General features: G+C 43.8%; 6 protein-coding genes across 6 annotated transcripts; 3 read left to right on the forward strand and 3 right to left on the reverse strand.

The window, feature by feature from the left end:
- Positions 1-63: 63 nt before the first annotated feature.
- Positions 64-1125, forward strand: PHALS_13179 (Uncharacterized conserved protein; the record flags this gene model as incomplete). Its single annotated transcript, XM_024728882.1, has 1 exon — positions 64-1125. One exon carries the CDS (start codon positions 64-66, stop codon positions 1123-1125), a length of 1062 nt encoding a protein of 353 aa, XP_024579315.1.
- Positions 1126-1283: 158 nt separating this feature from the next.
- PHALS_13180 (ribosome biogenesis brx1-like protein) lies at positions 1284-2280 on the forward strand (the record flags this gene model as incomplete). Its single annotated transcript, XM_024728883.1, has 2 exons — positions 1284-1656; positions 1736-2280. 2 exons carry the CDS (start codon positions 1284-1286, stop codon positions 2278-2280), a joined length of 918 nt encoding a protein of 305 aa, XP_024579316.1.
- A 153-nt stretch (positions 2281-2433) lies between these two features.
- Positions 2434-5025, forward strand: PHALS_13181 (arf-gap with coiled-ank repeat and ph domain-containing protein 2-like; the record flags this gene model as incomplete). Its single annotated transcript, XM_024728884.1, has 1 exon — positions 2434-5025. The coding sequence occupies one exon, from the start codon at positions 2434-2436 to the stop codon at positions 5023-5025; it is 2592 nt and encodes an 863-aa protein (XP_024579317.1).
- A 59-nt stretch (positions 5026-5084) lies between these two features.
- Positions 5085-8151, reverse strand: PHALS_13182 (ion transport protein; the record flags this gene model as incomplete). The annotated part of the gene is made up of 2 exons (XM_024728885.1): positions 5085-7178; positions 7240-8151. 2 exons carry the CDS (start codon positions 8149-8151, stop codon positions 5085-5087), a joined length of 3006 nt encoding a protein of 1001 aa, XP_024579318.1.
- A 2914-nt stretch (positions 8152-11065) lies between these two features.
- On the reverse strand, positions 11066-11322 carry PHALS_13183 (uncharacterized protein; the record flags this gene model as incomplete). Its single annotated transcript, XM_024728886.1, has 2 exons — positions 11066-11168; positions 11237-11322. 2 exons carry the CDS (start codon positions 11320-11322, stop codon positions 11066-11068), a joined length of 189 nt encoding a protein of 62 aa, XP_024579319.1.
- A 2706-nt stretch (positions 11323-14028) lies between these two features.
- On the reverse strand, positions 14029-14743 carry PHALS_13184 (FOG: Transposon-encoded proteins with TYA, reverse transcriptase, integrase domains in various combinations; the record flags this gene model as incomplete). The annotated part of the gene is made up of 2 exons (XM_024728887.1): positions 14029-14450; positions 14503-14743. 2 exons carry the CDS (start codon positions 14741-14743, stop codon positions 14029-14031), a joined length of 663 nt encoding a protein of 220 aa, XP_024579320.1.
- Between the last annotated feature and the right edge of the window lie 20 nt (positions 14744-14763).

Genomic DNA, 14763 nt, shown 5'->3' on the forward strand with positions numbered 1-14763 from the left:
TTTACCAACACAACACCAAGCCAGAACTGAACTTACTTAATATATCACCGCGTGTCTGTCAAGATGAAGGTGTCAAGTCTGGAAGAGGCTAAAGTTTGGTATTTGAATCCCATGCGCTTTATGCAACTGGTGCTGGCTACAACGATGCTCCTTTCCGTGACGTATATGTGGCAATTTACTAAAGAAGTCACAACCACAACCGAGAATAGAGACACCACCGCCGCTAAGACTGCTGAGACTACACTGACAGTTCATATCGACCGCACTCGTGCTCACACATATTACGTTATTCGTGGATTTGAAGAAGCGCACAAATTTGTGCGTGAGTACGATGTGGAGACTATGGGTCCGTTGTTTTTCCTGTTTACGAGTGATATGGATGCCAATGGCACATACTGGTTCAATCCTTGTCAAATGGTAAAAACTGCGGTTCTTGCTGGCTTCAAGCGCGCACCTAGACGATCAAGACTGCTTGAAATTCAAGTGGGATCAGAAGCGTATTGGAACGACTTTATGAATCCTTTTCGACAGAATCAGCTCTTTTACATTGATTATTTGCCGACACTGATGCGGTATGATGGTGGTGGTAACTCTTCAGCGCTGCTTGCCGGGCCCCATTGTTTAAATCAAGATCTGCTTGATGTTGTCTTCAAAGTTAGCAAGTCGGTAGCTCACAAAAATCGCATTATTAATTTTGACAATGCTCGACAAGTCATGGACTTTCTTGCTTCGTACGATTTCAGCTATCCGCTATTTCTTTTCTTCGTATCAGGCGTGCATCATTTCAACAATCGGCTGTGGTGTCCGTTTTGTGATAAAGCGGAATTGCCGGTCACCCATCTCTTCAACTCCACGGCACCGGATAATGCTGTTCTACTGCGTATCGTTGTTGCGCGCGAGCCTCGTCAATGGTATGAAGAAGACAATGACTTTGTTGGCGACGAATTTAGCGATAAAGTTGTCATGTTCGATGGCGTACCTTTTGTGGGCTTTGTTGACAGAAACCGAACCAACAACAAGATTCAAGTCAACGAATTTACAATCGGTGTGGACCAGCATGAAAAACTACAGAATTTCTTCCGGCAGAAGGCGCCAGGGATGGTCGACGTCCCTGCGGCGGTTTAGTGTTAGATAATTGTAAATATGTTAGTAACAAAGATGATACTTTGGAGTACATTTCTGATTACTACTATGATTATACCATCATATTATACCGAGTAATATTACTATAAATTGTCAATAAACCAGCTCGCCAGCCATTAATTTTTCTAGTTCTTTGCGCCATGGCCATGATGAAGAGGAGACGCAAGGATGAGACCAGCGTACAGGTGGACGCAGCTGACGAAGTTAAAAAACAGAAGATAGATACATTAGGAGGCAGCAAGTATACCAACAAGCAACGTGTGCTCGTATTCTCATCACGTGGCATCACGACGCGGTACCGCCACTTGATGGATGATTTTCGAAAGTTATTGCCTCACCACAAGCGCGAGGTGAAGCTTGACGCCAAGGATACACTGCACGTAGTAAATGAGATTGCGGAAATCAAAGGATGCAACACCACCATCTTTCTAGAAGCTCGAAAACGCCAGGACCTTTACATGTGGATTAGCCGTGTCGGCACGGGCCCAAGCGTAAAGTTTTTGGTGCAAAACGGTGCGTACAATGGATAGACAAATTGTATCACTTAAGCACTTGAGCTAACTGTTTTATATGCTTTGATTATGTATGTCAGTCCACACAATGGATGAGCTGAAATTAACGGGCAATGCTCTGTCCGGATCGCGTCCGCTACTGACTTTTGACAAAGCTTTTGACGAAGCTCCACATTTACAGGTGATCAAGAAGCTTTTTACGCAGGTGTGGGGTACACCTAAGGCGCATCCAAAGAGCAAGCCATTTATTGACCGCGTCATGAGCTTTTACTATGCGGATGGTAAAGTCTGGGGCCGCAACTACCAGCTAGCAGATGATGCTGATACAAAAAAGGTCGAGTCAGCCGCTCTCCACCGTGGCGAAGATCTCATTCAGCTTATTGAGATTGGCCCACGCTTTGTTATCACACCCATTCGTATCTTTGATGGAAGTTTTGGTGGCCAAACTTTGTACCAGAACGACCAATACGTGTCGCCCAACGAAAATCGTCGAGATGCCAAAGCTGATAAACGTGATCGTTACGTGTCTCGCAAGAGTGCACAGGGTGAACGTAAGGAGCGTCAGCCTGAGCGCGAGATGCCGGAGGACCAGTTTGCCGATGTCTTCACCGGTAGTAAGCAGTGAATTCTGCCCTTGGTATGATAGAAGAATGGATAGATATCCGCAGCTCAGTCCTCGGCAGCACAACTTGATAACATATTGTCAATCTCGAACACTTTTGATTTTTAATTTTAATTGGTAAAATTTGACTTTTTGTACTACATAACGACTATATACATGAAGGCGTTTAACGCCTGGCGAGATGCCGATAGAGGAAGCAAAACCTCTAGTGATGCTATCTCAGAGCTACAGCAGGTCATTTTGAAAAAGGATTTAATGATAGTGAGTTTACAATTGCAGTTAGAAACGTACACGGCGCGATTTGGCGCTTTGCCACCTGAAGATTTGGACAAATTGGCACAGTCCGATGCAATGAACGAGCTTCCAGTAAAGCAAAACAGGAAATTAAGTGCTGAGATTACCGAATGTGCAGCTGATAATATTACACAATTACCAAAGTCCATCGGATACGATTTGAAGTCAGTGCAGGATTCGAAACAGTCTCCACCGCGTGTCATTGCTACGTCGCCAAGGTTACGAGCTGCATCCGACGTTGATGAGACTCGAGTTTGTACGCGCTGTAGCAAAAATGTAGTGCTGGACTTTGTCGAAGACTCACCCATGTTTCGACGCCAACTCGAGAGCTTTGAAGAGTCAGTTACAGGACTGTGCGCTCTGTTAAAGGAGATTGTGTCACATTCCAAAGAGTATGCAGCTGCAGGAAAACATTTTGGTGAAGTGGAGACAGCACTGGCCGATGAGTTAATACAGCGTAAACACGCTCGCGCTATATTTTCGACAAGTTGTTCGGAGCTCGGCAGTCTCTCAGACCTTTTTGGAGAAATGCACGATACGTTGGAACAATTGCAAAGCTCTCGAGTGAGTATGTTGCTGGGTGTTGAGTCTTTATTGAGTCGATCTATCCAACAGTTTGCAGAAAAGGAGCTGCTTAAAGAAGCTGGAGAATTAAAAAAGGATGTGACAAGGCTGGGTGATGAATATGAAGCGCTACTAGGTAAATTGTTAAGCAAGTCAAGACAGCCTGGACAACAAGCGAATGGCACAGGTACACCGACTAGCGGATCAGACGCAAGCCTTGGCAGTCCAGCGCAATTCATAGGAGGTTACAATGGAAATGTAGAATCAATGATTACAGGAACGCCATCAGCTTCCGCGACGTTCGGTGGTGGAAGCAGTAGCAACATTTTAGGCTTGGACTCTGGCCTCGCAAGTGACAAACAGCAACGAGCTTTGGAGCGGGAAGTTTTAATAGCTCGTCGACGCTTTGAACTCGCACGTTTTGACCTTGTTCGCTACATGAATCGAATTGACAGCATGAAGAAGTATGTCTTAGTCGAATGTTTTAATTCGATCATGTACGCACAATTGGGTCACTTCCATGCGTGCCATGAGCTTGTGAAATCGATCGAGCCTAGTCTTCGCAAACGCCAAGAAATGCTGCAGGTCTCACGCAAAGATTTTGAGGAAGACGAGATAATGTGGCAATCGCAGCGAAAATATCTTGATAACTTTTTGCTGCAAGATATTGAGCTTGTCAGCTCAAGCTATCGACCTGGTGAACCGTCTACTGTGGCACCCACTTCACTAAATGTCGATACAAATGGTTTGTTGGAGTTGTTTCCATCTCTTGACGTGCCTATTGAGGTTATTTCGACCGACACATTAAGCAGTCGACAGACCGTCGCAACCCCTCGTGGCGGCATCGTTAAGCAAGGCTTTTTATTTGTTCGCAACTCAATGTTTCCAGCTCGAAGCTGGAAGCGACGTTGGTTCGAGATTCATACTGGCAAGCTTTTCCAGACAACGACGCGTGGAAGTATTGGTAAGCATCCTACAGAAGGCAGTCTGACTCTTGTATGCGATCTTCTTCTCGCTCGGGTGCGCGAATTGGAGGGCTCAAGTCTTCCATTCTGTTTTGAAGTGATTGACGCAAATCGTGCGAAGCTAATTCTACAAGCGACAAGTACGCGCGACATGAATGAGTGGATTGAAGCTGCTAGACGCAGTACAGAAAGCGCATTAGAAAAACAATGTCACCGCAAAGAGGTGCATCCAGAGCAGCAATCGGTCATTGACGAACTGATTGAAGCCAATCCTTGTTGCGCAGACTGTGGACAGGAGCCAGCTGAGTGGGTATCGATTAACATAGGATGTCTTTTGTGCATTGAGTGCTCTGGCATTCATCGAAGTCTCGGAGTGCACGAGTCCAAGGTACGATCCTTAACCTTGGACTCTTGGGATATGTCACTGCTTGTTCTCTTGCGTGACGAACTGGGTAACGATGTTGTCAATGCTGTGTGGGAGTACACGATCCCGAATGGCTGGGCTAAGTCGACGCCCTCAACGTCACGAGAGGTAAAAGCACGATTTATTCAGGCCAAATATCATTTCCATGCCTTTGCTGAACCAGATGCGACATTAGAAGACGATGATCACGTTTGCAAGCAGGAGTTAGCAAAGCGTTTTATAGCCGGAGCGTCACGTGGAGATGTCAAGGAATTGATGTGGTGTGTAGCTCATGGAATTGACGTTAACGTACGCGTGGGAGAAATGGAAGAAACTGCTCTACATGTGAGCGCAGCCTCTGGTTCCGCAACCTGTTGCGATTACCTTGTTCTAAACGGATCAAATCTGACGCTGATTGACAAGCGTGGTTGGTCGCCATATGATGCTGCTAAGGCTGGAGGCTTTGAATCAATTAAAGTTGCTTTGATGCAAAAAATGAGTCTCGAGCAGAACCAGACTTAGCAGCTAATGGCAACACGATGGTGAAATATTGAGACTGACGTTCTACTTAAGCTTAAAATCTATGTTGATGGGACTATTTTATTGGTTACTCGGCCAGAGCGCTGTCGAGCTGATATTGCTTGAGCTAGTAACGGTATTTCGCTTTTGTCGTCGGACGCGGCTTCAACATCGAAAAGCATGGTTGACTTCGTCGTTTGGGATATTTTCGCCTCACCATTCAGATTCGAAATTCCTTTGTCAGAATAGGATTTGATCCTGCCGTTTTGAAACGATGTACGAGGAGATGGCCATGACCGGCTTGGATGGTCAACGAATGGTGCGATATTGATCTCGTCGTTGCTCTTTGTACTAATAGCAAGGACTCGAGCGGCGACTTCAGCATCGTTTTGACTGTCAGTTTTAGCTTCATTCCCAATCAAGCTCTTGTATTGTCCTGACGAAGATGCCTCTTCGGTCTCGACATCATCTATCACATCGGGGTCTGTGCTTGAACTATCGGATGTTACCGCTTTTTCTTCAGCTTCAATTTCTAACCGAGCCGCGTGTTGCTGATTCGACTTTTCGCGCACATGAATCATGAACTCGACAAATTCGACAATATCAATCTGGCCGCTGCCATCTTCATCAACGACGTCCATCATTTCTTTCAGTTCTTCATAGCTCGGGTACTTTCCAATAGCTGCCAGACCGGTACGCAACTCGGCTTCTTCAACCGAGCCACTGCCATCGAGATCAAGCATATGAAAGACTTGCATGTATGAAGAAACGACTTTGGTATCAATATTGTGTTGGGTGCGTAAAGCTTCGACACGTCGCAGCATTTCTTTTTCTGCTTCCATTTCTTGTGTCGCTTCTTCCATGCTTGTAGTGACCACACCAATGAATAAAGTAATAAGAACCATCGCACCAAGAACGATAAAGGAGCAGAAGTACAGCACGGCTAGAATCCCAGTAGGCTGATGTTTACACTGGTATCCCAATTCCCGATAATCATCGTAGCCGTATAGATCGCAACCATAATAATTAATATACAATACATCGCTCCAGCCATCCATCGTTGCCAATTGAAAGAGCGAAATCATTGCAAAGTGTAGATATTGAAAATGGAATGGGTCATTCTCAGCAAAGAGCATGTTTCCAACAATGCCGAAAACGTAAAAGCAGAGAAGCAAAATCAAACCAATATATCCAATTGAACCCACACCTTTGATCAAAGCCGAAACAATAACTTGGAGTTGTGGAAAAGCTCTTACAAGCTTTAGCACACGCAATAGTCGTAGTAGTCGCAACATGGTTAGCATGCCACCTGATCCGCGTGTAAAGCTACCAACAACAATGACAAAATCAAAGAAATTCCATGCCCCACGGAAAAAATTCCAAGGCTCCAAGCCTTCAGCAAGAATTTTCAAAACAACTTCAGCTGTAAACACAGATAGAATAGCTGTATCAAGACCAGAAAGTAATGACCCGAGCACATCTACGACGTCTGCAGACGTCTGCAGCCCAACCATAAGTCCTGCTAAAATGATGACACAAGTGACAAAGAGCGAAAATTTCGGATGTTCCACAATTTTCATAGCAATGCCAGCGACTTTTAAGTATGTTCCTTTCAAAGTCCTCGTGTCTCCTTGCTGTTGTGTTAAAATGTCAGTGAGATCACAGTCATCCCATGTCTGCATTAAGACTTCACGCATTTTTTGTCGTTCTCTCCGCTCAGCTGCAGAAAGTTTTCCCGTTTTGACAATGTTAAATCCGCTTCCTTCTTTTGCTACACCAGCTGCCCGTAATTTCTCAGCTTCTCGAAGTCGTTGCTCTGCTTCCAAAGCCCGTTTACGTGCTTTTTCAGCTCGTTTTTTCGTCTCTGCTTCTTCCTGTGCTTTCTTCATATTTTCCATACTTTGCGTCATGCTCATAGTGATGGCACCAATGAAGAGCGAAAGCATGACAAATGCAGAGATAAGAATAAACGTGATAAAATATAAAGAAGCAACGACCTGGTTCATAGCACGTTGCGATGCCAATGAGCTTTCGGTCACATTGGCACCGTATACTCGAGTAGCGTTGCAATATTGAAAGCTTGCGGCAGCAGCTGGATCAGTAGAATAATATCCTCCAGCAAAGCGATCACATCCAAAGTAGTTAATATCCATAATCTACAAGATAAAGAGTAAGCAAATGAAATCTCACGAGCAGAAAGGTATCTAATGTACGTACGGCTGACCAGTTCTCAAGCGTGCTCATCCGAAAAAGGGTAATCATAGCAATTGGTACACTTCGAAAATGAAAAGTGTCATTATCTTGCCAAGCGTACATTCCAGAGATGGCGTAGAGGTAAAAAACAAGGAAAAGTAGCAACATGATATAGCCAATGGATTTCAAACCACCAATAAGCCCCATTACAATCATATAAAGCTGTGGAATACGTTTCACAAGTTTCATAATCCTCATGAGTCGAAGCATACGAAGAATGGCGATACTACTGCCTCCAAGAGCCGAGCCCCATATCGGCAAGCTCATGATTATAATCGCAAAGTCAAAACAATTCCATCGCATTTCTTTTCCGGTAAAGAATCGCCATGGATAAAGTCCTTCAGCCAAAATCTTGATGCATGCTTCAAGAATAAATACAGCGAGAACAAAGAAATCCATATTGTTAAGAATAACACTTTCTCCAAGCACTGGGTAAGTCTGAAGCCCAACCGATAATGAGGCCCATGAGATACATAACATCACAATGGAGTTAAACCACGTGTTGTTAAGCGTTGCAATGGCGATATTCGAAAGCATCACATAATGCAGTCGAGCACCCGTAAGACCAACTAAAGAAATTCTATGAATAATGTCATTTTCGTCATTTTCGGGCGTTGTTGTCAGATCAGCTTTTTCGCTCACACTAGATTTTCCATCTTCAGATGGTAACGTAGACGTTTGTGCTGTCACCAATGGTATTGTTTGGTCTAAAGTGACCGCTTTTTCAGGCTTGCCTTCGTTATGATTTGCCGAAGATGTGATCTCACTGTGCTCTTCTAAAGGCGTATGGTCACGCACTGTATTCCATTCTAAAGCCTCTCTTGCCCGTCTTGCATCTGCTACCTTCCGATTTGCTGCAGCTCTTGCTGCAAGCATGTTTACTGAAATCGGTCGAAATTTTGTCGAAAGCTTGTACTTGCTACAAGTAATTCACACTACGTAAGTGCTGGAATCCTGCGGCTTGTTTGCCCCTCCCCGCCACGGCGGACCAAGTCTACTTGAAAAACCTAATCAGCAAGACAATAGATGACGGCTCGACCGCTTCAAGTAGATAGACAGCTTTAATGTACACACTTATCCAAAGGGTGTTCTATATAAAGCGGCTTGAAATGTGAGAGGCAGAACGGCGGGTTATTTTCTGTCACGACTGTTTCTCAGGGATATGGTCTAAGCAGAGAACCACGATCAGTACGGACAAGAATGAATATTCTTGTGGTTTATTAATCACTTTTTACACGACTTCTTCTGCTTGACGAGTATCATGGCATTACATGTGCAAGATCCTTTTAGACAAGCGGAGATTATTGGGATAGTCAGATTTTCTCGGATATTTTCGTGACTTATAATTTCACGGCCCCGGACCTGCTCGACAATGTCAAGACGAATGTTAATGAGAATTGTTAAGCAAATGGATCCAATCACTAAGACATTTCATTTGTTTGGTCGTGTAGCTAATGACGACAAACTAGTCATCGAAAGCGAGCGTGTGTGATGTACTGCACATAGCAAACGGAACATCATATTTTGCATTGCATTTTAAACGATTTTCCAATCTAAAAAGATATCGATAAAACTTTTGACTTAAACGTCGAGCTTTCTTGACAACAAGTCCTTTCTTAACGAAGAATACTGCTTGAAAGCACTAGATTAGATGAACGCACGTCCCGTGCGATCCGTTTGAATTCAAAACGCTAAAGCAGCGACTACTTTCCGCATCAAAAATGCTAGCGGTAAGTGACAAATTGTGCATGATTCGTGATAGTGACAGCATTTTGCGCAGCCATTTGGTTGGAATGTGCTTGTTATAGCATAGAAAAGGGGGCCTGTAGGGCGCCCTTGATTTTTTCGATAACTATTGCCATAAATCATGGAGAAAACGAAAAATTTCAACTCCGCAGTGTACATTACGATCGGGTGTAAGAGAACACTGATATGACAGTCTCTCGAACACAACACACACGCTTTTGCGATGAGAAAGCAATTCACTAGGTGGAGGGAAAACATCAGTCCTGATTTGGAGGGAAGAAGAACGGTTTTACGACTTGAAGGCAACTTTGCAACTGGGTTAAAATGAGATAGTGGTTCCTAGAGCTTTATGCCCAAAGCCCCGAAAGCTCCTAAAACTGTTACTATTGAAGCCTCTACCTGATTTATGCAATCAAGGGTGTAATGAGATTAGAACCTGAACTAGGGTGTACCATGCTCGGAATTCGAAAAGCTTGAGCTTCAGCTCTCGCGGAAAATTCTCAGCACAGCTTACGCGACCCACTTCCATAGACAAAGACACGTCGGTCTCGTAACCAGTACAAATTACCAAATAGGATCCAGCTTTCTGGATGACACAGCACATTTGTGCTTCATGCAACATGTCTCTCATCATGTAGGAGCACCATGCTGCGCTCCCTGTTGTTCGGAATCCCTGCATGCATGCCTTCTGACCAAGTTTAACTAAGTACCAGATAACTAGTTATGGGTGAACGGTTATGTGCGCAAGCGTTCAGTGTTTAAGCGAGTAAAATTATTGCTGTATGCTTTGGCAACCCGCGGTTCCGCAGCGTGCTGGCAGTCCATTAGAAAGATTTTTGCCTTCCAATATTATCGACATTGTAACGGAATTACACGTACCCTGATAAGAAGTGGTTGGTCACACCAGATGATGTGGCCACACAATGGTGTGGATACACCATAACAAGAAGCCACTACGTGGCTGGACTGCCAGTAGTTATGCAGTTTAACTAGGTTTTACTATTTAATAAGGAGAACCTATAGATTTAGATATAATCGGCTTTGCCGCAAATAAACCAAAGAAAAACAATTTTCATTTTGTGAGGAAGCGTTTATTTGGATTAGGGTTGTGGTTACTCTTGGAGTAAGCGAATTTTGATGCGCTTCACTCGTGTTGGTTTTAAAGTATAGAACGAAGGCCACCGACCTTAGCTTAGCTTCCTCTAAGACAAACAGATTCGGCAGCACTGCTGCAGACAATTTGGCCGTCGCAGCAAGATGGCTCATCATGCCACCGAGTGGTACTGTTTCGTAAGAGTTATAGCCAATACGATTATCGCCAACTTGGATCTTGCCTCTCAAATGTGATCTCAGCGTTACCGCACAGTTCTGGCGAACTTTGTTTACCTCCTTGGGACCAGGTTGGATTTGTCAACAGCGGACAACCCACATATTGTTGCGTAATGGAGAATTCTCAGCGGAGCTGGTGCGACTTGACCTCACTTCAAGAACTGACACCAACAACGCGGTGCACGCTTTTTCAGAATTAGCTTTACCCTTGATACAAGTTTATTTTAATCACTTGAACCCTTGACAATCTCAACTGAGAGGATTCGGTCTCTGTGAAGAAGGATGACGGTTGATCGACGTGCTGATTTGATCTTGGCTGCGGTACAATTCATGGCTGCATTACGAAGAGACCGAGCATCATACGGCAATCGCGCGACACTATGTCTCGAAAACAAGATAAGCAAAATCAGCATTCAGATACAAAACACAAATATTATTTCTGGGTGACAAGGATTTTCTAAACGCTGTCATCTTATCCACCAATTCGGATTCTATTGATCTCTATATTGAGTTGCATCCTCGCGACACTAGATCTTAACGGCCGTCACCTAATAAAAATTGAGTAGAATTCATAATATTTTTAACGAATACGAACAATTTAGAGCTCACTAAAGACCTTAACAGACGAGCCGCTATTCACGCGCAAAAGAGCAACATTAGCAGTCCTATGTAGTGTCCACGTTCTGCTCTAGACCAGCAATCTAATTTGCACCGGTTATCGTACACAATCTGATCCGGACGACTGATCAAATTCTGCAAAGAGCCAATGACCAAATCGGTCGCATATTAAGTCTCGTGGAAACCAAGCATATTTAAGGCTGCAAAAGCTCGCGCGAGACAGAGACGTGCGTGTGTTCTCGATTGACTGTGCTCTATTTGCACGTACGATCCCACTTCGATGTTTAATTGACTATTGGCCGGTGTCATCAACAAAGGGGCAAGCAATACCTGGTAAAAGGTAAAAGATACCATCATTTCTTAAATCAGGGATCAGTATTGGTATAATTGCTGCGAATTTATATAAGCTTACAACTTGGCAAATTTCCTTCCATACCTACCCATATTAAAAGAAAGGGTATTTGTCGTAGCGCGCTTTCCGCTACCTGGCCTTCTGTATAGCTCGACAGCTATCGGGCTATTCTCGGGTATGTGCAGGCTGGATAAAGCACAAGCCGATGATAAGCAGCGCTTACCTCGATATCGACGTTTTGCTTTGTATTCCACGAGGCCAAACAGTAAGCTATGCTTCAATCTGACACCAAATTTACAGATATTGGTTTTACCGGTTGTAAAATGGATGCTAACGTGCCTCCTCCACTAAGCGCTCGAAATAAATCATGCACACTGCCGATTATCACAAGAAGAGGTCTTCTAGGTACATCCCTCACATAGAGCACTGATTACTCAAATTGCTACTGAGCAAGTTGTAAGTGGTATATCTTAAGAGAAAGGCACTAACGAGACCCTCTGTTGAGCCAACGGCCCAAACACATAAGTGCCTAAGCGCTGAAGCTAGCGGTTTCCAATGAATAGAGTCAATAATCAGATCGTTTATTAGTTGGAAGCGACCATGGCGAAAGCTGCTGCCACACTTGCGCCTGTAGACGAGTAATATCGACTTCCTGACGCAGTTTGAGTTTATAGTAAAGAGCTGGAGTGCTGTAGCGGGGTTCATACCAGGGTATGTTCACGATCAGCACAACTCGTGCAAGGGTGAGACGCAGTCTAAAGAATGCTTGAACCATATAGAGGTCCACGTGAACGGGAAAAGGCACGACCGTGTGGTCTGCGGTGAATATTCAGGTGTTGTACCAGACTTTGGTGACTCACTTTGACCGCCATTACACTGAATAAGGCCTTCGGACGTCGACATCAAGGGCCACGAGCCATATCTTTGAAAAAGCGATATAGGGATGAGATATAAATGCTCATGGATTGTGCAATAGTTTTGTGCGGTAGGGGGAGAGTGCTGTTACTGTATTAGTATGCGACGTAATTTCGATGACCAAAAGTAGAGGGCGTAACTGTAACGGGGTTACACATACCCTGGTAACAGGGGTGTGTGTCACACCAGATGGGCATGGTGTGACCACACCCAAACAAAAATACGGTACGGGGATGGACAGCCAGAAGTTTTACATTTATTTAGATTTTTCTATACATATTTAGAAAAATCTCTGCATTTAAAATTAGGCGGCTTTGACGAAGATAAAAATAAATAAAACCAGTTTTGGATTTATACGGAAGAGTTAAATAGCCTTGGGTTCAGGTTGTAATTACTCCTGGAGTAAGCGGATTGCGATCCGCTGAACTCATACTTGTTCTAAGTATAGAACGAAAGGTCGCTGACTTAACTTACACTTCCTCTAAGCGCAAAGCTACGGCAGCCCTGCTGCTGTAACGGTGTGCGTACGTATTATTGGATTTTGGACAAAACTTCGATGTATCATACCCGGTATAAATACATGCATCGTATTCTACAACTCACTCTTTTTCATTCTTAAACTCGAACAGGGACCGACGGTAGCTTGTTGAACTAAATCGGTGGCCCAATACGCTACTTCTGTGCAAAGTGCTGTAAATGACAGATAGGAAGGAAGGACCTGGTGGTTAGAAGGTGAGTTTACAAGTTAATGTATTCTGCTTGTAGCTATGTAGTTATACAGATGGTTGGGAGTTTCATAACTCCTCCTGGTTATCTTAGGTGGAGACTTAACTTGTTTTCAATACTCCTCCCTCGGTGTGCTGTACATCATCCACGAGACCAGAAAGCGCGCGGAGGTCTCCAAGTTTAGTCGCCGACAAAGCCTTTGTCATCAAATCGGCTTTCATTTCTTCACACTGTACGTATTTCACCTCCAACACTGTACGTATTTCACCTCCAACATTCCGTTTCTGATACGTTCTTGTACATATTTATAGCGTATATCGACATGCTTGATGTTAGATGCCGAACTTTCTTCTTTCAATTGCACTGTAGCTGCTTGGTTATCGACAAAGAGAAACCAGTTATGGATCCCTTAAATGCCAACTTCATCCAACATATTGTAATGTCCATGTAATTCGGTTGCTACGACTGATGCCGTTATGAATTCAAACTCTGCCGTTGATTGCGACACTGATGCTTGTTTTCGACATATCCATTCAACATCACACCCTCCTACAAATATCACTACTCCAATCATGGATTCGCGGTCCTCAGTGTCAGCAGCGAAGTCTGCATAGCTGTAGCCGGCGATAAAACCATCAGGTAAGTCTTCAGTTCGCTCTTGATTTCTCATCTTCAACTTCAAACATTTTGTTCCCTTTAAATATCGTAGAATTCTTTCACCAAGTTGTAAGTCTTGTTCCCTTGGATCATGGGCCCTTCTCGATCGGCAAATGACAAGTCTGGACGCGTGTAACGCGAAATCCACAACAAACTTCCCGCTAGTGACCTGAACTTCTTTGAATCGTGCAATTTAAGGCAGGATTTGTCATATAAATGTCTAGGACCAATCGGAATTCTTTTCATTTTTGCTTCATTCATTCCATATTGATTTAAAAGGTCATCAATAAGGTTTTCTTGACCAAGAAAGTAATCTTCTTCGTGTTTGATGATTCTTATTCCCAAGAACTTCTTAGCTTCTCCCAAATCCTTGATTTGCAAGTTTTTCAGTGAATCAAACAGCTCGTTCACTAAGTCGTCATTGGTCCTAGTGACCAATAGATCATCCACGAAATTACAACGAGTAAGATTCCACGATCATCCTTCTCATAAAATAAACATAATTCAACAATCGATTGCTTCAATCCCAAATCGATCAATTTTCCGATTCCACCGGCTTGTTTCAAGCCGTAAAGGCTTTGAAGTAGTAACAATACGATTTCATATACAGAATTCACACCCAACTCCTTCAATACTTGATCCCGTATCTCCATCCCTTGTGGAATCTTAATACAAATGGGGAATTCTTTTTCAGCGGATGCTTTGACGTAAGCATTAGGCTTATCTCCGTGTCTAGCTGGTACCTTCCAGTGTTGCGCCATTGCCAATATCACTTTGGCAGTGATCATTTCCATGACAGGCGCATTTGTAAGCGTGAAATTCTCACCAAAGACTTGTTCCATTTCCGCATGCAACCATTCTTGCTTTGTTTCTTTCTATTCCACCTTGTGCGTTGGTCTTGGTCTTAAATACCCATTTGGTACTCAGTATTTTCATGTCTTCTGTCTTCATCACTGTTTTCCACGTGCCGTTCTGCTTTAATGAGTCAAGTTCGGACTTAATCGCAACAGTCCATAGGTCGTTATCCTTGGTCTTCATTGCTTGATTGTAGGCTCTAGGATCGTTGATCACTAGATTGGCAGTCTCCTCATTGCTCTTTTTCTTCGAAGTTTGTCTTGTAATCATCTTCTCAGCAGGTTTCTTAT

This window comes from Plasmopara halstedii (genome assembly GCF_900000015.1).
Source record: "Plasmopara halstedii genome assembly, contig: Scaffold_650, whole genome shotgun sequence".
In the NCBI taxonomy this organism is placed as follows: domain Eukaryota; phylum Oomycota; class Peronosporomycetes; order Peronosporales; family Peronosporaceae; genus Plasmopara; species Plasmopara halstedii.